This window comes from Colobus angolensis, unplaced genomic scaffold, assembly GCF_000951035.1.
Source record: "Colobus angolensis palliatus isolate OR3802 unplaced genomic scaffold, Cang.pa_1.0 Scaffold168, whole genome shotgun sequence".
NCBI lineage: Eukaryota > Metazoa > Chordata > Mammalia > Primates > Cercopithecidae > Colobus > Colobus angolensis.
Genome location: NW_012114799.1, coordinates 1,724,502 through 1,746,024, shown reverse-complemented (window position 1 = coordinate 1,746,024; position 21,523 = coordinate 1,724,502). Strand labels below are relative to the sequence as shown.

General features: G+C 37.0%; 1 protein-coding gene across 3 annotated transcripts in view; it reads left to right on the top strand.

The window, feature by feature from the left end:
• Positions 1-21,523, top strand: part of ACTR3 (ARP3 actin-related protein 3 homolog (yeast)) — a 122,624-nt gene that overhangs the window by 4,696 nt on the left and 96,405 nt on the right. For all 3 annotated transcript variants that reach the window (XM_011937703.1, XM_011937706.1, XM_011937704.1), the window contains one exon: positions 19,129-19,184. In XM_011937703.1, the coding sequence (XP_011793093.1) occupies positions 19,129-19,184 (56 nt within the window). The remainder of the gene's footprint in view (positions 1-19,128; positions 19,185-21,523) is intronic.

The following is a 21,523-nucleotide window of genomic DNA, read 5'->3' as shown; positions in this document are numbered from 1 at the left end:
AGAAGTCAGATTCTTATTTAGACTTAGTGAAAAACTCACCCTCCATTCCTGCCTGCCAGTTTCATGTTGAGATATGACTTTGGATTGCAAATACTATATTGCGGTGAATGGACTTTCAGGCTCATTGTAAAACACAGTTCAGAATTTTAGGCACAGAAGGGAAAGGTCCGATAGAGGACCTGCTGGCCATGCTTTCTGTGACACCTATTTTTTAACCAAATTTTATAAGTGAGAAAACAGAGAATTTAAATTACTTTTTTGATGCTGTCTAGCGGGCAGGTGGTTCAGTCTGCTATTTGGACCTGAGTTGTTCTGTATTTAAGTCCTGTGTTCTCTCTGTTAACACTTTGGGGACTCCTCACTGCCTTTTCAGAACTTTATGTGTTGCTTCATTTTTGTTAGTAAAGTTAACTCTATTTCTGTTTAAAGAAATCTTACAAAAAAAAAAAAAATTCCCAGCCTTATGATTCACCTAATTAGAGAAACCGCTCTGTGTAATCATTCTTACCTGTTTTAGATTCCCGCCCCCCCCGCCCCGCCCGGATGTGTGAATGCCTAGACTATTTCCTTGTTACTTTGCTTAAATTTAATCTCTAGAAAAAAAGTACTCTCTAGGTTGTGTTTCTCAGGAAATATTAATAGCTAGCATTTATCAAAAATTGTATGTCAGGCCTTGTGCTAAATGCTTTGTATTATCTCAACTTTATATTATCTTAACTTTCACAACAACCTGGAAAATATTATCTTTGTTTTATAGGCTAGAAAATTTAGACTTAAGAGAGGTTAAGCTACTTACCCAAGATACTGTAGCAAGTAAGCGTGGCAGAGCCTCTACACTAGATCTTCCTTCTGTAGAAGATAAACCTTTGACATGGCTTGGTGGATAGTAGGAATTCAAATCTTTGTCGTGTGGATGAATGAAGAATTAGGAGTATGCTTTTTAAAAAAACTACACATCAGAAACACTCCATACCCATTGACTCAGAATCTCAAGGGTTGGACTGTGAATATTCATTTACATAGGCTTCCTAGATGATTCTTCAGCAGCCCATTCAAGGGCCAACTTTGCAGAAATTCTGAAACCTAGTATTGGCAGTGGAGATGGAGCAGAAGAGATAAGTTAGAAAAAGATTGTTTTTTTCTTTTCTTTTTATGTGTCTTCTGGCAGTTATATTTTGTGTTATTTTATTTATGGATAGCAAAGGCTTTGTAGTCGTCTGTTTTTGAGTTCAAGCTCTATCACTTAATAGCTGTATGACTTTATACACTTCAACCTCTGCAGGTCATATTTCTTCCCATCTATAATTTGGAGATGATAGTGTATACTGTATAGGTTTTTTTTGTTTGATTTTGAGACGAGGTCTCTTGCCCAAACTGGAGTTCAGTGGCAAGATCATGGCTCACTGCATCCTTAAACTACTACGTTCAAGTTGTCTTCCTACCTCAGTCCTCCGAGGAGCTGGGACTACGGGCACATGCCACCATGTGCGGCTACTTTTAAAAATTTTGTGTTGAGATGGGGTCTCACTGTGTTGCCTCAGGCTGGTCTCAAACTTCTAGGCACAAGTAATCCTCTTGCCTTGGCTTCTCAAAGTGTTGAGATTACAGGGGGGAGCCACCACGCCCAGTTTTTTTTTTGTTTTTTTTTTTTTGATAATGCATGAAAATGGTTCGGTACGGTGCCTGGCACACAGTAAGAGCACAGTATATTTTAATTGTATTAATCAGTTGGTTTTCTTTTTTTTTTTTTTTTGAGTTTAAGTTCTTAAAGGAATACAGTGTGCTATGCTTATTTTCTTATCTCCTGCAGGCTTTGGCCTACCTATCACACACAGTTCTCTGCACAGTCAAAATGTTTTTGCTGATTTGAGAGATTGAAGGAGGGGTATAGCTAGGACTTCGTAATTGATTCTAGTGGATTGTAAATAGGCATCAATGAATATTTCAAGATTATAAGCCTGAGTGATTGGGACAATAAGGGAGTTAGTTTTAGGAAGCTGAGTAAAATTGCAATTTGTTGTTGAATTTGGAATGATGATTTATAATTGGAAACATTCTAGAGGAAATTAAAAGTACAGGAGCTTTGAGAATGAAGGTGGATATTTGGGAATCATAATTTGTTAACTGAAGTTAATCAAATGAGAGCATTCATAGAGAAAAGAACAGAAAGATTATCAGTTTCCCTTCTTTAAAAAACTGTGGATATGTGATCTAGCTTCTTGAGCATCACAGTGACTGACCGGCTCGTGGTGATTGATCACTATGCTGACAGTCAATCTCTACCTATCTCATTCCATTTTCTAAGAGGCAAAATCCTTCATCAGGAGGAGAGTTCAGCTCTAGCTAAATTTCCCTTGTCCAGCATGCTCCTCCTCCCCCAACTTGTGGAAACAGTTAAAGGATTGGACTAGGAGCAGAAGTTTGCAATGGTTAAAATGTAGCAACATGTGTTTCCTGAAACAAAATTCCACCCTAATAAAAAAGCATTTGAATGCTCCCTTGTAATTCTATTAGACATGTAGCCTTTTTAGTGACACAGCCATAATCAGTGAGAGGCAGTAGCATAAAGAAGCAAGAGCAAAACGATTGAGTAATAATAGCGCTACAAAAATGTGTGCTGCTGTAGCTTACCAAACACCACATTTATGAATTATTAGATAGGAGATAAGGCGATGTTGTTGAATTGTTTTAAATTTACTTCTTTAAAATAGGATAGTTACTAATATTAGTTTGTGTGCTGATTTTATAACTGTGGGCCTTTATATCAGGAAACAACGTAACTTACATAACTGACTAATAGCAGAGCAAAAAAAAAAAATTCTAGTTTTTTTAAAGACGATTTTGCAGAATTTTAATAATAATTTTGTTTCAGAATTTTCAAAATTCTTTCCAAACTGTTGATTTAAACTCAAGTCATTCTTGCATACTCCTTGGAACCAGGAAAGGAATAGCATGGATTTGTTTAGCCAGATGTATTCTTTTTTTTTTTTTTTTAATTGAGGCAGAGTGTCACTGTGTTGCCCAGGCTAGAATGTGGTGGCGTGATCTTGGCTCACTGAAACCTCCATCTCCTGGGTTCAAGCTATTCTTTTGCCTCAGCGTCCCGAGTAGCTGGAATTACAGGCACCTGCCATGATGCCTGGCTAATTTTTGTATTTTTAGTGGAGAAGGGGTTTCACCATATTGGCCAGGCTGATCTTGAACTCCTAAGCCCAGGTGATCTGCCTGCCTCGGCCAGATGTATTCTTTTAGCTTTCCTTCTGCTCCCCAACCCTAATACACTTGAGAAAAATATTCATCTGTTCAGATACTCAATATGCCATCTTTTCCTCCTGCCCAAGGACACTACCTAAACATTTTGTTTTTAAACATTTTGTCCTTGCTTTAGGACTTCATGTCATTTGTGAAAATGCGATACTCTTGGGAAGGGTTTTGATGCTTTTCAGTATTTAGTGTAAAGGAGAGGTTACAATGAGGAGGATAAAAGTCCTAGAAAGAGAATTAGGGTGCAAAAGACCTTGTAGTTTAGGGTTGGCTTAATCTACTGTAAACGTGTAAACCATGTTTTTAATATTAGTGTATAACAGGACACAAGTGTTTGTGTAGTTACAGAGATTATTTTAATTAAATCTAGTGTGTTTTTCTTCTGCTATAAGCATTTTTAAAATTCAGTTACTCAGGGGTACAAATATAGCATTTAATGTGTATTTGTGAAACTTGCTTTAGTAAATTAAGGGAAATGCCTAATGACTCATGCAGAATTATAGAGCTGAAAAGGGATTTTGAGGGATAATTTAATCCACTCTTCATTTACAAATGAAACAGAGGCTCAGAGTTGAGAAATGGCTTTTGGGAGTGTTCCTAATTATTAATTGATAGTATTGTTGAATTCTCTTAAATTTTCTTGTGAGTTCACATTTATGAGTTACAGTAGTTGAAATTAAGTAGTTGGAATAACAGAATGTATTTTATTTATAGTTAAAGTAGTTTTAGTTGAGGCCTGCATCAGAATTCTTCAGTGTTTTCGTTGTAATGCAGAGGCATACTGTATGGCACACATGAGAAACTAATTTTATGTTTCCCAATAATAATGTTTTAAACCAAGTTTAGAGACTTTTTTTAAGTTGTACTCTGTAGGTGCCAGGACAGATGACATTCGTAAAATGAATGCTGTTTTTTAAAAAATTTTTCTTCGTGGTTTCAGAGCTTTATATCTTTGGATTTTAGTTATTAAGGATGTGTTAAATGGGATGTGTGCCAGTCAGCCATTTCAAGACCCTTTACACGTTTTGTTTTTTATATTATTACCTTTTCAGAAGCCTTATGAGGTAGTTACTGTTACCTAAATTCCATTTCAAAGATGAGTAAACTGACAATATAGTTAAGTGGTAGATTTAGAATTTTAGCCCTGGCATAGTCTCATTCCAGAGCTCACAGCTCTACTGTTCCCTAATTGAGATACATCCAAGGAGAGTAGTCCAATTATTAGTCCAGTTTTTAAGAGTGTTCATTTTATACATACTTAAACCCAGAGCTACTAATTTTTAGTACAAATATGAAACATACAGGGAGGTCTTAGTGACCAGTTCACTGATGTGATTAACCTATAACACATTAAAGTGAAATATGGATTTACTTACTGCTTATTTGCGTATTGCAAGGACTGGTAATTGCTGATAAATTCAGGACAGCTCAAGGAAATGATGCCTAATTACATATATCTTCAAAAGGAAGGCATACATATTTCTGAAGCTGCAATTTGAAAATGAATAATCTCCACTGATGCGTTACTTACTATATTTTACTCATTGTGTATTGTGTGCTCATTAATGACTGCACAAAACACAAATGAAAGTAAAAAAAAAAAATAGAAGAACTTAAGAAAGTAATCAAGTATTTATTTCAATCTCAGTTCTATGCTGAACGCCATGGTATATACAAGAAAACTAAGGCATGATTTTATACTTGAGGTTTACAGTTTAGTTTCAAAGATGGAACTAATATGTGTGAAATAGTTATGGATGGCTTATTAGCATTTAATTATTTGGAGAGATTAATAAGGGCTGTAGTATTTGGAGGATGATTTATGAAGAAGCCAAACTTGATCAGATCTTGGAAGAGCATAAATAGGATGTGATCGATATATGGGAAGGAGGACTTCAACAATCTAGGATGTGAGCTAAATTGAAAGCTCCATAAAGGCAGGGTTTATTTCTTTTTCATTCATTCTCTATTCAGGTGATAGCCTCCTGCATGGTATTTAATAATTCCCAGTAAATATTTTACTGATGAAGGGAAGACATGAAGGAGTTTCCAAGTATTTGGGTGATGGGTCAGTTAGGAAATTGCCCTACCTGGAATTCAGATATTTCTATTGGGAGCTGTGGGACAGCAAGTAGTTTATTTACTCATCTTGCCTTATTTCAGAAGGATTTTAAATGGGGCAGAATGGTTTGCAATTTATTTGATAGGCAGTAGTAGATTGTGTAGATCATTAAGCAAAAGAATGATAAAAGGTAAATTTATGCATTATTAGTCTGGGTCTGGTATTTTATTCTATTTTATTTTATTTATTTATTGAGACCGAGTCTCACTCTGTCTCGCAGGCTGGAGTGCAGTGGTGCAATCTTGGCTCACTGCAAGCTCTGCCTCCTGGGTGCATGCCATTCTCCTGCCTCAGCCTCCCGAGTAGCTGGGACTACAGGCGCCCGCCACCACACCCAGCTAATTTTTTTTTTTTTTTTTTAGTAGAGATAGAGTTTCACCATGTTAGCCAGGATGGTCTCGATCTCCTGACCTTGTGATCCGCCCATCTCAGCCTCCCAAAGTGCTGAGATTACAGGCGTGAGCCACCGCGCCTGGCCATTTTATTCTATTTTTAACAGCTTTATTGAGTTATAATTCACATACCATAAACTTTACTCTTTTAAAGTGTGTAATTGAGTAGTTTTTAGTATAGTCACAAGGTTGTGCAACCATTTCCAGTCAATTTTATTTTATTTTTTAATGCCTGGATGCTACTTATTGGAATCTAGTCAATTTAGAACATTTTCATGACCCCAAAAAACCCCACACTGAGTGGCAGTCATTCTCATTCCCTCTACCTTCAACCCTTGGCAAACACTAATTTACTTTCTGTCTTTATGGATTTGCCTCGTTTGACCATTTCATGTAAATGGAATCATAAAATCTGTGGCTTTTTGTGACTGATTTCTTTCATGGGGCAACTGCTGACTGCTGTAGTTGTCTTCAGTGGGGATAGTTGGACGTGTAGCAAAGGGATTGGGAAGACATGGTTGAGAATCTTTGAAAGCAAAATTAAAGGAATGGGTAGAGGGATAAAGGAAGGCCTGTGGATAAAGGAAAATCATCTTGGGAGGGAAATGTTTACCGAATACTTAGTGATTTCTATTCACTGTTAGGTCCTTTAATCCTTATGACAACCTCTGAATTTAGTTTTATTCCCTATGCATTAGGAATAGTCTATGATCACAGGATCACAGGCTAGTAAATGGTGGAACAAGCATTCACTCGTGTCTTTTTAATTTCAAGGTTCATGTTCTTTTCTCCCCACTAAAAGCAAGTTAAGATTTTAAGGTTTAGGCTTGAAGGGATCAGGAGAATGTTTCTATTGACACAGAGTAGGCGTCCAGGTTCTTCCACTCAATAGTCCATCAGTATTTTTGTATCAGGTTAAACATTGACTTGCATGTAGTGAGAAAAATATTGGAGGGAATTGGAAAAGTATTTTAAACCAGTGCTATTTATCTTTATAGCTAATATTGTCTTACTCTACTTGACAAATTTCCCTGTGAATTAGCCACTACATTCTTATTTTAAAAGTTTCTGGCTGGGCACAGTGGCTCACGTCTTAATCCCAGCACTTTGGGAGGCGGAGGCCGGCGGATCACCTGAGGTCAGGAGTTTGAGACCAGCCTGACCAACATGGAGAAACCTCATCTTTACTAAAAACACAAAATTAGCTGGGCATGGTGGCACATGCCTGTAATCCCAGCTATTCGGGAGGCTGAGGCAGGAGAATCGCTTGAACCCGGGAGGCACAGGTTGTGGTGGGCCAAGATCACGCCATTGTAGTTCAGTCTGGGCGATAAGAGCGAAACTCCGTCACAACAACAACAACAAAGTTTCTAACACCAAATTATCTTTTTGAGCTTTGGTATTGTATGACGAAAACTAAGTTGAGCATTGAGATATTATGGGAGTAGGCATTGGGATCAATTTGTAAACCTCTATTTTCATTTGGGATTTATTTGGTAATCATATCTTACATAAAATTATGTAAGATGTACTTTATTTTTATGATATGGTAAGGGTATAAGCAAGTCATTCATATTAGGATAGAATTATTTGAACTTTAGTGGTTGTTAGTATTAAGGTTTTGGAAAGAGTTTTGCTAGATCCTTAAAGTCTCTTCTATCCTTAAGTTCTGGGGTCTTATATTTATTTTGTTATATCATTTCATTTGTTGAACTATTGAAAGTTAAAACTTGTTCCATATATAGAGGCACAGGCAGAGTAGATTTAGCATCATTCTTAAGGGCCCTATAATTTTCAGAATTATAATGGAACATTGGCTTCAAAGTCACCGCTATATTAACCCCTAACAAGAGAGTATAATTGTACGTGCTTTTAGTGTACAAGCATTTGAAATTTGTAAAATTAAAAATAATTTCCAAGCAAGGAATGTTAATGCTCTTACAATACAGGCATAAATTGTTTTACTACTGAAAAAGGTTCTTTGTTTTAATGGATTTCTTTTCTTTTAGGTAAGTACAGTCAATAATATAACAGATACCTGAATTCATTGTTTTAAGGAACAAAACAGCATTATTGGTGACTGTCCTCAAATCCACTCCCCTTTCCTCAGAGGCAATTACTACTGTGACAGACTCACTTTTTTTTTTTTTGTATAAAACTCATCTTTCTTTTGCTATTGATTTCTGCCAGTCCAGCCTCCTCTCTCACCTAGCCTTCTTATATTTCTGTTGTTATTCTTCTAGTTACCAAGACTTTGATAGCTTCAAAAGTGCTTTTGAATTCTTTTCTCTGTATTCCTTTCTCTAAGCAAGTCATTTTTCAAGTCCCTTACCACCTCCCTTTCCCAGCCAAAATCAGCATTGTAGATTTTTTTCATTGCTGCCATAGTAAGAGCTTTTCTTTGTATTTAACTTGCTTCTCTAAGTCACAAAGAAACATTTTTGGTTTAGTTTTTTTTTTTCTTTTTGGAGACAGATTCTCGCTCTGTCACCCAGGCTGAAGTTCAGTGACGTGATCTTGGCTCACTTCAACCTCTTTCTCCTGGGTTCAAGCGATTCTCCTGCCTCAGCCTCCTGAGTAGCTGAAATTACAGGTGCTCATCACCACGCCTGGCTAGTTTTTATATTTTTAGTAGAGGTGGAGTTTTGCCATGTTGTCCAAGGTGGCCTCAAACTCCTGACCTCAGGTGGTCACCACCTGGACCTCCCAAAGTGCTGGGATTACAGGCATGAACCACTGCTCCTGGCCACAATGTGATGTTTTGATATAAGGAAACCTTGTGTTATGAGTCTTACAGTCAAGCTAATTAATGTATTTGTTACCTTTTTTGTGTGATAACACTTAAGATCTCCTTTAGGCAAATTTTAACTGTAAAATACTGTATATTATTAACTGTAGTTACTATGTTATAGCTTAGATCTCTAGTACTTATTCATCTTATAACTGGAAACTTGTATACATTGATCAACATCTCTCCAATTCCTCCATTTCTCAGTACCTGGCAACTGCCATTCTACTTATTTCTCAGATTCTATTTTAGATCCCCATGTATGAATACATTGTTTTCCTTATCTTTGATTTTCAATAGTTTGACTTTGTGCCTAAGTGTGGTTTTCTTTATATTTATTCTGCTTGGGTGTTCTTGAGCCTCTTAAATCTCTAAATTTCTTTCACTAAATTGGGAAAATTTTTGGCTACTATTTCTTTTTGTTTGTTTCTAAGACTTGAGTCTCGCTCTGTCGCCCAGGCTGGAGTACAGTGGCACAGTCTTGTACCACTGCAACCTCTGTCTCCCAGGTTCAGTGATTCTTGTGCCTCAACTTCATGAGTAGCTGGGATTACAGGCTTGCACCACCATGCTCGGCTAATTTTTTTGTTTGTTTGTTTTTGAGATGGAGTCTTGCTCTGTTGCCAGGCTGGAGTGCAGTAGCGCGATCTTGGCTCACTGAAACCTCCACCTCCTGGGTTCAAGCGATTCTCCTGCCTCAGCCTCCCATCATTTATTTTTAGTAGCGGTGGGGTTTCGCCATGTTGGCCATGCTGGTCCTGAACTCCTGGCCTCAAGTGATCTGCCTGCCTTGGCCTCCCTAAGTGCTGGGATTACAGGCGTGAGCCACCCCGTGTGGCCCGCCGCTATTTCTTTTAAAAAATATTTTTACTATACTCTCTTCTCCTTCTGGCACTTCAGTGTGTCACTTTTTCTTTCCTTTTTTTTTTTTTCTTTGAGACAGAGTCTTGCTCTGTTGCGCAGACTGGAGTGCAGTGGCTCAATCTCAGCTCACTGCAAGTTTCGCCTCCTGGGTTCACACCATTCTCCCACCTCAGCCTCCCGAGTAGCTGGGACCACAGGCGCCTGCCACTGGGCCCATTCAATTTTGTTACTGTATTTTTAGTAGAGACTGGGTTTCTCTGTTAGCCAGGTTTCTCCTGACCTCACGATCTGTCTGCCTGGGCCTCCCAAAGTGCTGGGATTACAGGTGTGAGCCACTGCGCCTGGCTGTGTGTGTCACCGTTTTGATATTGTCCTTGATAAGTCCCTGAAGCTCTGTTATTTTCTCTTTCTTTGTTTTTTTCCCACCCTGTTTTCAGGATGAATAATTTCTACTGCTCGGCCTTTATTTTCATTTATCTGGTGATATTTCCTTTATTATCAATTGCAAGTCTATGTTAATACTCATTGTTGATTCGAAGTCTTTATCTGATAATTCCAGCATTTGGGTCATCTTAGAATTGCCTTCTGTTGAGTGTCTTGTGGGAGAATGGGTTATGTTTTCCTGGTTCTTCCTATGTGAAGTAATTTTGGTTTGTATGAATGTAACACTCTTGTTTATCCATTCTCTTGTTAAACATTTGTTTTGCTTCCAGTTTTGGGTCTTTATGAACTATTCTGTTGTGATCATACATGGACACAATCATGTGGACAACTGTTTTTGTTTTTCTTGTGTGGCTTCTAACTAGAGGTAGAATTCCTGGGTCAGACGGTAAGTGATTGCTAAATTGTTTTCCTAAGTGGCTGTATCATTTTGCATTCTAACTAGTAATGTTTTTACTTTTGTTGTTGTTGTTATACAGCCCTCCCTCTAACAAGTAATGTTTGAAAGCACCTCAGTGCACTTTTAATTTGCATTTAAAAAATCCCATGGAGGTGAGTGTCCTTTTGTTTAATAACCATTTTTCTTTTTCTGGGAATGGTTAGTGTCTTTTACCTTTCCTTCTTTTGTTTCCTTTCTTCCTCTTCCATCCCTCCCTTGTCATGAACCTTTATATTTTGAAGAGATTATCTCTGTCTATCAGTGTAGATAATTTTTCTCTGTTATTCATTTTTTCTTTTGGCTACTTTAGGTGTGTTTTTGTAAAGAAGTTTTTAATCTTTACATAATTGAAATAAACTTTTTCAGTGTATGGATTTTAAGTTATAGTTAGAAAGTCTCCTGCACTCCAGGGTTATAAACTATATCAAGTTTTCTTTTAAACCTTACATTCGATATATTTAGATTTATCCTGCTTTAACATGTGCAGTAGGTATCCAGTATTATTTTCTTTCTCATAACTGCTGAGGCTGGCAGGTCATGAGGTCAAGCATTCAAAACCAGCCTGACCAACATGGTGAAACCTCGTCTCTACTAAAAATACAAAAATTAGCTGGGCGTGGTGGCGGATACCTGTAGTCCTAGCTACTTGGGAGGCTGAGGTAGGAGAATCGCTTGAACCCAGGAGGCAGAGGTTATAGTGAGCCAAGGTGGCGCCACGGGACTCCAGCCTAGGCGACAGAGCAAGACTCCATCTCAAAAAAAAAAAAAAAACGTGTATGGTAGAATACTCATGAAGTTTACTGTTTAACCATTTCTAATTGTGCAGTTTAGTGGCATAAAGTACATTCACATTATTGTCTAGCCATCACCATCCTCCATGATCCAGAACTTTTTTATCTTCCCAAACTGAAACTCTACCCATTAAACAGTAACTTCCTATTCTCTCCCCCACATGCAAAGTCCCAGGCAAATACCATTCCGCTTTCCGTCTTTATGAATTTGACTTTTCTAGGTACCTCCTGTAAGTGCAATTGTACAATAGTTGTCTTTTTGTGGTTGGTTTATTTTACTTATACTGTATTCAAGGTTCATCCATGTTGTAAGCACGTATCATGTGTTTCCTTTTTAAGGCTGAATAATACTCCATTGGAAGTATATATCATATTTTGTTTATCCATTCACATGTTAATGGATGCTTGGGTTGCTTCCACCTTTTGGTTATTGCCGATATTGCTGCTATGAACATGCATGTACAAATACCTGTTCAAGTTCTTGCTTTCAGTTCTTTTGGGTATATACCCAGAAGTGGAATTGTTGGGTCGTATATTTAATTTTTGAAGGAACTATTGTATAGTTTTCCACAGCACTGCACCATTTTAAACTCTCACCAGCATTGCACAAGGGTTTCAATTTCTTTGAATTTGAAGGGATTTCTTTGAATTCTTTGAAGGGAATGTTTCAATTCCCCAACATTTGTTATTTTCTGCTTTTTTGATAGTAGCCATCCTAATGGGTGTGATGTGGTATTTCATTATGGTTTTGATTTGCATTTTCTTTATTATTAGTAAGGTTGAACATCTTTTCATGTGTTTATTGGCCATTTGTATATTTTCTTTGGAGAAATGTCCGTACAAGTTCTTTGCTCATTTTTCAGTTGGGCTTTTTTTGATTGTTGTGTTGTTCTTTATTCGGGATATTAATCCCTTACAGATAGTGATTTGCAAATATTTTCTCCCATTCTGTAGATTGCCTTTGCACTGTGTTGACTGTGTCCTTTGATACACAAAAGTTTTTACTTTTTTTTTTTTTTTTTTTGAGGTGGAGTCTTGCTCTGTCGCCCGGACTGGAGTGCAGTGGCCGGATCTCAGCTCACTGCAAGCTCCGCCTCCTGGGTTCACGCCATTCTCCTGCCTCAGCCTCCGGTGTAGCTGGGACTACAGGCGCCTGCCACCTCGCCCGGCTAGTTTTTGTATTTTTTTAGTAGAGACGGGGTTTCACCGTGTTAGCCAGGATGGTCTCGATCTGACCTCGTGATCTGCCCGTCTCGGCCTCCCAAAGTGCTGGGATTACAGGCTTGAGTCACCGCGCCCGGCCAAAAGTTTTTACTTTTGATGAAGTTTTTCTTTTTTTCTTTTGTTACTTGTGCTTTTGGTGTCATAGTCAAGAGATTATAGCCAAATTTAGTATCATGAAGCTTTTCACGTTATGTTTTTTTCTAAGAGTTTTATAGTTTTAGCTCTTGTGTTTAGGTCTGTGATCCATTTTGAGTTAACTTTTGTGTATGGTATAAGGTAAAGGTACAACTTCATTCTTTTGCATATGGATATCCAGTTTTCCAGCACCATTTGTTCAAAAGACTGCCCTTTTTTCATCTTAGTAGTTATGGCATCCTTATTATAAATCATTTAATTATGTATGTGAGAGTTTATTTCTGGGCTCCTTATTCTGTTAGTCCTTATGCCAGTACCATACTGTTTTGGTCACTATAGCTTTGTAGTAACTTTTAAAATGAGAAAATGTGAGATCTCCAACTTTGTTCTTTTTCAAGATTATTTTGGCTATTCAGGATCCTTTGAGAGTCATAGGAATTTTAGGATGGATTTTTCTGTTTCTGCAAAAATGTTATTAAGATTTTGATGGTAATTGCCTGAATCTGTGGATCAATTTGGGTAAATAGCTTTCAGATATGAAAGTTTGTCGCAAGTCTGAATGCTATACTAAATGCAGTTATCCAGATGGCAAAGTTAAGAAAAAAATGAAGCCATTTAAACCTATTTTTAAAGCTTATTAGGAAGGAATGAGACCAGATTGCTTACTAGCTGTCCAAAAAGAGTTTTTGCCAAAAGTGACTTAAAGCAGGGGAGAAGCTGCTTTTATGAATTACTTTTTTGTTTATTTTTATTGTAATTTTATAATAATTTCTTTAAAGACGTGGTCTTGCTCTGTTGCCCAACTGCAGTGCAGTGGGGCAGTCATAGCTGCTCCATGGCTCAAGTGATTCTCCCAGCCTCCCAAGTAGCTAGGACTACAGGCGTGAGCTGCTGTGTCCAGCTGATTTTTTAATTTTTTGTAGAGATGGGGATCTCGATTTGTTGCCCAGGCTAGTGTTCACCTCTTGTCCTCAAGTGACCTTCCTGCTTTGGCCTCACAAAGTGCTGGGACTACAGGTGTGAGCCATCACACCCAGCTCATAAATGACCTTTTTGAATATCCGGGAAAACTTTACAGAAAATTGCAAGGGCTATGGAAAAATAAATTACACTGGTAGGATTTATAAATTCAAAGCAAAAATTTATTTTGGAAAAGTAAGGTTAAGAGCGGGTTGTGGCCAGGTGTGGTGGCTGACACCTGTAATCCCAGCACTTTGGGAGGCTGAGGCCGGCCGCTCACTTGAGGTCAGGAGTTGGAGACCAGCCTGACCAACATGGAGAAACCCTATCTCTACTGAAAGTACAAAATTGACCAGGCATGGTGGCTCATGCCTGTAATCCCAGCTATATGGGAGGCTAAGGCAGGAAAATCGCTTGAACCTGGGAGGTGGAGGTTGCGCTGAGCCGAGATCTCGCCATTGCACTCCAGCCTGGGCAACAAGAGCAAAACTCTGTCTCAAAAAAAAGAAAACAAAACAAAAAACAAGAGCCTTGAATTTAAACATAGTGATTACATCCTTAAATTATAATTTTAAAAGTTCATATTTCAAATGCCAATTAATTGTTAGGCAACAGTTTTTTTTTGGTTAAAGAAAAAGCGAGAAAAACTCTTCTACCGTCTGCTTGTACAAAATTTCTTTTTTATGGCGACTAACTTTTAGAGTTCATAAAAATATCTTAATAATATGTAGTTATTTCATGTGTAAAACTCAATAGAATTGGTAGGTTAATGGAGGCTAGTTTACATTTGAAAAACTTTTATTTTGAAGTTTTAAACAAATTTAGTATTTAATATACTTTCTCATTTTTTTTCTTTTTTCTTATTGTTACAAAGAAAATTCAAATGAAGTTTGTAAGCAAAACTTACATAGCTGTATCTACATCCCCTCCAGTTTACTTGACTGTGCTCCTCTAATACTGCTGTATTTTACTTGTGTTGATTTGAAAATGGTTGGGGATATACTTTGTCCCATTGTATCCTTTTAACTCAGTTCAGCATTTCCTTCAGGTCTTTCTGGACTCAACTTTTTAATCTCTTCCTGTCCTTAAATGTTTCTTATCTCATATATGAGCATTAAAATATTTTTGTATGAGTGTTAAAAAGTATTTTTTTTAGTCTGAGATTTCTACGGTTCTATTCTTGTTTTTAAAATTATTGCAGTGTATTTTCTGTATGCATATTCTCTGAACTTTGACTTGCGTTTTTTTTTTTTTAGTTTCAAATCTTAATTTTTAAAGTTTGCTAATAATATAAGGCAAGTGGTTTTAAAGAGTGATATTTTTTGTCATTCAGCACTTTCCTCCCTGATGGAGAAAATGTGAGTTTTTGAAGGTTGAGCCTTCAAACCTTTTATAAAAGTTTAGGAGATAACTTTATTTTTTTAGATTGTATCCTGTACCACATTTTTTTTTGAGCCAGGAACCAAATTAGTTTTTGGAGTCTAAGCAATTTATAAAGTTAAGTAAACTGTGATATTTCCCCTCATATTTTTTAAGAATTGGTGAAAATACTGTTGTCTTTGATTATTATCAAATGCTGTAATTTAGCAGTCTGCGTAACTAGTGTAGACAGACTTTACATGATTTAGTTCTTTTGGGATATTAAAAATTTAAATCTAAGGTAGTAGAACATGAGTTGCTGTTCCCCAAAATGTAGTGGATTATTTTGCTGTGGCATTTAAAATGCATTAGAAGTGATTAAGTAAATGATGGTATATCCATACAGTTAGATACTATATACATTTGTTTTTGTGTTTTGGGAATAGCATATTTGTTTTGATTATGTATTGACTGTTTTGTATTAGGTTCATTCAATCCTTTCGGTGTTTATTATGAAAGTAATTCATTGATGAATATACTCAGCCTAGGAAATTCAATTTTGGCCAGGAATGGGGTCTTGATCAGTCTGGTAAGCTGGTTAAATGAATGTTTCTTAAGGGAATTTCTACTGCAATGTGGTCTGTACTTCAAATATGACTGTTGTATTTAGGAGATGATATTTACACACATAAAAATATGTGTGACTTTAAATGAAGAGTAATTGAAAGAAAGGATGCCTGATAGTTAAAATGATCAAGAAAGACTTCCTGGAGAAGTTTTAAGTTGTGATAAAAGCTTTTTTTTTTTTTTTCTCCAGCAGGTGCAGTGTGAGTGTAGATAATGTGGTGGTGGTGGGGGGGGGATGGACAAGATACAGGGGAAAAAAGAGTAGCAGGTGTAGTAAGCTTTGAACTGAGTTTATGTAAGCAAGTGATAGCAGATGCTTATAAAAATTGGAAATTATTATGGAGAACTTTAATATTCAGCTGCAGGAATCAGAGAATGATATAATTGTTCATGTGGATGGACCTTTAGGAACAATTTTACAATGAATAATTTTACAGAAATGGAAACAAGCTTGTACTTAATGTTGTAGGCAATAGAGCATCATTTGAAGATTTTTGAGTTAGGCCGTTTGAAATTGGGAAATACATATTTGGTCTTCAACCCCATTTTCAGACATACAACTCCTAAAATTCTTAGAAACTCCAAAGTGATGTCTGTTTGAGTGCTGATGGGATGACTGTTGGCTGGCAGCTCCTAGGTAACTTCAAGATGGAGCTGGTCACTTGAAAGACCGAGGCATGATTAGTGAGTTGGGACTTCCAGCCCCACCCTCCAACCTTCACTGGGGCTGAAGGTTAAGTTGATCAACAATGGTTTAATCAATCCTGTCTGCACTGAAGCCTCTATAAAAACCCCAAAGGACAGGATTTGGAGAGCTTTCAGATAGCTGAGCACGTGGAGGTTCTGGGAGGGTGGTACGCTCGAGAGTGTGTGGAACGTCCACGTCTCTTCCCACACACACCTCACCCTGTGTGTGTCTCTATCTGTATGCTTTGTAATATTATTTATAATAAACCAGCTAATGTGTTTCTCTGGATTTTGTGAGCCACTTTAGCAAATTAATTGAACTCAAAGAGTTCATCTTCGAGCTGGTGAGTCAGAAGTTCCAGAGGCTGGGGCTTGTGACTGGTGTCTGAAGAAGGGGGTCAGTCTTGGGGACTGAACCTTCAACCTGTGGATTCACATGCTATCTCCAGGTAGATAGTACTGGAATTGAATTACAGAACACCCAGCTGGTGTCCACTGAAGAACTGATTGCTTTTTTGTTGTTGGGAGAGACCCTCCATACATTTGATGTTGGGAGAAACCCTCTACACATTTGGTCACGGAAGTCTTCTGTGTTGATTGTTGTGGTGGTGGTGTGAAAGCAGAGGAAAAAACAATTTGAGCATTGGTTTTTAGGTATATTATTCTCTTGTCCTTTGTAGGAGTTCTAGAATTGAAAATACTGTTTTGTCCTGTTTTAGGGTATTGTTGGATATAGCAACTTGAATTGCAGTGGTGACAAATAAAAGTAGAGAGATTAATATATGGGATCAGACCAAGGAATAGTTAGGTGTTAATAATTCACTAAGTATTGGTCAGATGGTAGTAGGCTTTTAGATAGAGTGTTTTAGTTCAACAGTTTTAGACTGCCTTGTATTAAACAAGTTTTTATTTTCATATAGTATACTAGTCAGTTCCATTTGTCCACTGGTAAGGTATTAAACTATACTGGATCGGAAGGAGAGCACCTAACATCGTAGGAGCAGTGTTAATAGTGGCTTGGTGGCATAAAATGGGTTGGAGTGTTGAGAAATTGTCAGCTGTTTTTATGGTTAAGGAGTTTAATGTGATGTCAGGGCAGCTGGGAGAGGTCAGAGGCCAAATAATAAATGGACTTTTTTCTGTACCTTACAAGGAAATTTTTGTTTTGTTTTGTTTTATTTTTAAAAAAAACATGGACAGTGGGGAGCTGTTGAAGAGGTTAGTCAGTAAACCAGTATCACTTTTTTTTTTTTAAACAGATTATGGTTTCCCCTTATTTTTAATGATTTAATCTATTTGGCACACTCTTTTTTTTTTGAGAGGAAGTCTTGCTCAGTCACGCAGGCTGGAATACAGTGGCATGATCTTTGCTCACTGAAACCTCCGTCTCACGGGTTCAAGCAATTCTCCTGCCTCACCTTCCTGAGTAGCTGGGATTACAGGCGCCTGCCACCACGCCCTGCTAATTCTTGTATTTTAATAGAGATGGGGTTTCCCATGTTGGTCAGGCTGGTCTCGAACTCCTTGTCTCAAGTGATCGTCTCTCCTTGGCCTTGGCACACTCAGTTCTTGAGCTTAATTTAGAGGCTAAAATATTCCCCAAAGATATTATTTATTTATTTGTTTATTTTTTGAGACAGAGTCTCACTGTGTCTCCCAGGCTGGAGTGCAGTGGTGTGATCTCAGCTCACTGCAACCTCCACCTCCTAAGTTCAAGCGATTCTCTTCCCTTAGCCTCCCAAGTAGCTGGAATTACAGGTGTCCACCGCCACGCCTGGCTAATTCTGTATTTTTAGTAGAGTTGGGGGTTTAGTCATGTTGGTCAGGCTGGTCTTGGACTCGTGTCCTCAAGTAATCCACCTGTCTCAGCCTCCCAAAGTGCTGGGATTACAGTCACGAGCCACTGCTCACAGCCTAATTTCTATAGTTTTAGTAGCGAGGGTGTTTCACCATGTTGGCCAGGCTGGTCTCGAACTCCTTACCTCAGGTGATCCACCCACCTCAGCCTCCCAAAGTGCTAGTATTACAGGTGTGAGCCACCACGTCCGGCCCTCAGTAGCCCAATAGTTTGGTTTTTTTTTTTTTTTTTATTTTATCTTAGAAAAAAAGATTCTGCAGATGTTAAGAGTCCAAGAATGTCACAGCAATTACCTGTCTGCTATTTAGCAGTGAGTTTGAATATGGAATAAAATAAAATGTTACATTCTCTTTAAAGCCTGCTTATAGTTAATAGCTTTTCCCACATAGCTAAAAAGTGTCCAGCTATCTCCTGAGTAGCCCCCACATACTGCTTGTCAGAGCTCAGCTTTTATAATTTCTGATCCTTATTTATGTTGTTGTTATTTTGTTAGAAGAATATAGGCCAAATCTGCTGTGACAAAACATTAAATATTATATTTATTTGATTTGGTATGAAATGATGTACAATGAAAAAAATCTCCCTCTCATTTCTGTTCATCACCTCCCCAGTTCCCTTTTTTGGAGACAACCAAAATTATTCTGGTATAGTCTTCTAGAGATACCTTGTGCCTATACAAAATATTTTATATGTTTTTACTCCTCCCCATTGCTTTTATACAGATATACCATACTTAATACATTGTTCTGTATCTTTGTTCAATTAGTAATACATTTTGGAAATTGTTTCATATCGCTATACTAAGAGCTTCCTCAGTCTGTGTTTTGTAGCTGCATAATGTTCCATAGTATAAACTTAGCATATTTTAATAGTTTCCAGTTTGATTGTTATTTTCCAGTCTTTTGCTGTTAGAAGCAAGATTGTAGCTAATGACCTTGGTTGTATATTATTTCACATACATTCCTGAAGGATCAATTTCTTGAAGTGGAATTTCTTTTCAAAAGCTCTGGGCATTTATAATTTTGATACAATTGTGAATGTGGGCTTAAATGAAGTGGAGTTTGGTATATTATTTACCTACGATGGAATCTCACTTCATAACCAATAAAATTCTAAGAAATAAATATATAATTGCTAAAATATTAGTGAAATCTTTATAAATTATTTTGTTTTGCAGATATACAAAACTAGGATATGCTGGAAATACAGAACCACAGTTTATCATCCCTTCCTGTAAGTATTTCTTTTAAGCCCCAAATGAGCTGATTTAAAATATCTCCTTCCCTGATAATTTAAGTAAAAGAAGTAATCAATTCTGAAGTCCTGTAAGATTTAGTCCTTTAAAAACATGATTTGCCAAGTTCTAAGTGTGGCCTCATTTTTGTCCCTCTGACCATTCATTTCAGCTTTCTGTTTAGCTCCCCATTTGCCTTGTCTACCAAATATCCCTTTTTAAAGAAAAAAAGAAATGAACTGATAATGAAACAGTACCCCCGTTTTTAGGATGATATTGTAGTTAATAGTATGTGGGTATAACTAATTATCAAGTAGTCCATTCCTCATCATATACCTATGAAGACTGTCCTTTGGTTTGTGGATATGACTACTTTTTGCAGGGCCTGTATCTGTTGACATCCTCACTGAGTGCCCATGTTTCAAAATCAGGATGGAAGGACACTATCTCACCTTTAGAGATGTTGACCTCAGCTATTTTCTAATACCCTATAACCATACTGTTGTATATTATGTCTTTAGAGTATTTTTGTTTTATCCTGTTTTTGTTAATCTTGCTTAAGCTGACCATTAACTTTCAGTAGTTTTTAAAAAATATTCTGACATTGGTTTGTTAGTGCTCTTGTTTGTTGGCATAGATCTGTTCCTTGATGAACGTAGTTTTACACTTTTGACTTGCAAACAGTTCACGTTTTTTGTACGTAATATAGTAACACTTCTGATCTATTTGTCTTACATCCAAATTAAAACTTTTACATACCAAATGACAAACCTTTTGAGTCATTGCTTGATGGTTCTCACTCCTAGATATTTTAATTTTGAGAGTGTCACTAATTTTTCACAGTCTTATTTATGTGACTGAATTTTTTGTATTTCATTGTTACTCATTTATGAAAATAAGAAAACGGAAAAATGAATATGTAGAGAGTAATGAAAGCAGTGTATGTTTCAGAATCAATGAGGTTGAGAATAAGATAGGTATTGTTAGGCTTTGCCAAAAATTGGATCTTTAGTATCACTTGAGTATTCATTGGACACAAGAGGTCAACTGTTGTGTCATTTGTGTAGTAAGAACAAAATTAAATGTGTAAAATTAAAGAAATAACACAAGAGGTGATACTGATGAAACAGCTCATTCATGTGAGTCTAGTGACCTTTATTATTACCTTTTAAATATTTTATTTATACATGTTTGTTGTCTGCTGAACATGAAGAACAGGTTTGCTTTTCTTTATAGTTTTTCCCACACTTATATGTCAATACATTTATTGTTTTTTTGGTCTGTTTTAAGAATTCGGTGATACATGTTGGCTTTATTGCTGACTAATGTAGAGGTACTTCTTTGGGCTAGTACTTGACTTTAGTTGTATTTCAGTTTAGTGTTAGACCATTGTGTATGTACTTACTGGTTTCTTTAAGCTACCATAACAAAGTACCAAAAACTAGTTGGCTGAAAACAACAGAAACTTACAATTCTGGAGTCCAGAAGTATAAAGTCAATGCGGCAGCAGGGTCATAGTCTTGCTCACCAGCTTCTGATGTTTCCTCAGGATCCTTGGCTGATAGATGCATCACTCCAGTCACATGGCTGTCTTCTTGCTGTGCATCTTTAGATCATCATCCTTCTGTGTGTCTGTGTTCAAATTTTCCCTTTCTATGAGGACACTAGTCATATTGGATTAGGGGCCACCTTGATAATCTCGTTTTAACTGAGAAGACCCTGTTTCCAAACACAGTTACATTCTGAGGTACTGGGGGTTAGGACTTCAACATATGTTTTTGGGGGTGCACAATTCAACCTGTAACAATGCTGTTGGCTTTTAATCTTTTGTGTATAATCTTTGGTTGTGATTGTTTGTTTCAGGAGACTACTAAAGTTATTTCTGCCATCTTAGCAAAATTGGTTTTGGTTATATTCTTAAATGGCTGTGTTAACTTTTTGTTGGAGGCCTACATAATTTTGATTGTTTGAACCATTGGATCTCATCGCTATTGAATTCATTTTTTATTTTATCTCTCTGCCAAAATATGAAGTTTTTGCTATGACTAGTTGCAGTATGTTAATTCGTTTGCCTGGTATTAGAAAGTTTTCGATTCTTGAGTGTTTTTTTCTTACCCAGTTTTAATGCTGCAGGTACAGGGTTTATAATTAGCAGATAAAGACATTGCCACTATCTCTTACTGATGAGTATTGATATTTGATCTGGAAAGCCTATGCGACTGGTTCAAGGTTTTTTTTTATATACATATATATTTATTTTTAGGAAATTTATAGTGAGCCACCTAGATGTCTATGTACATTATAAGTAAATTGCTAGAAAGAATTTCTGGCATTTAGA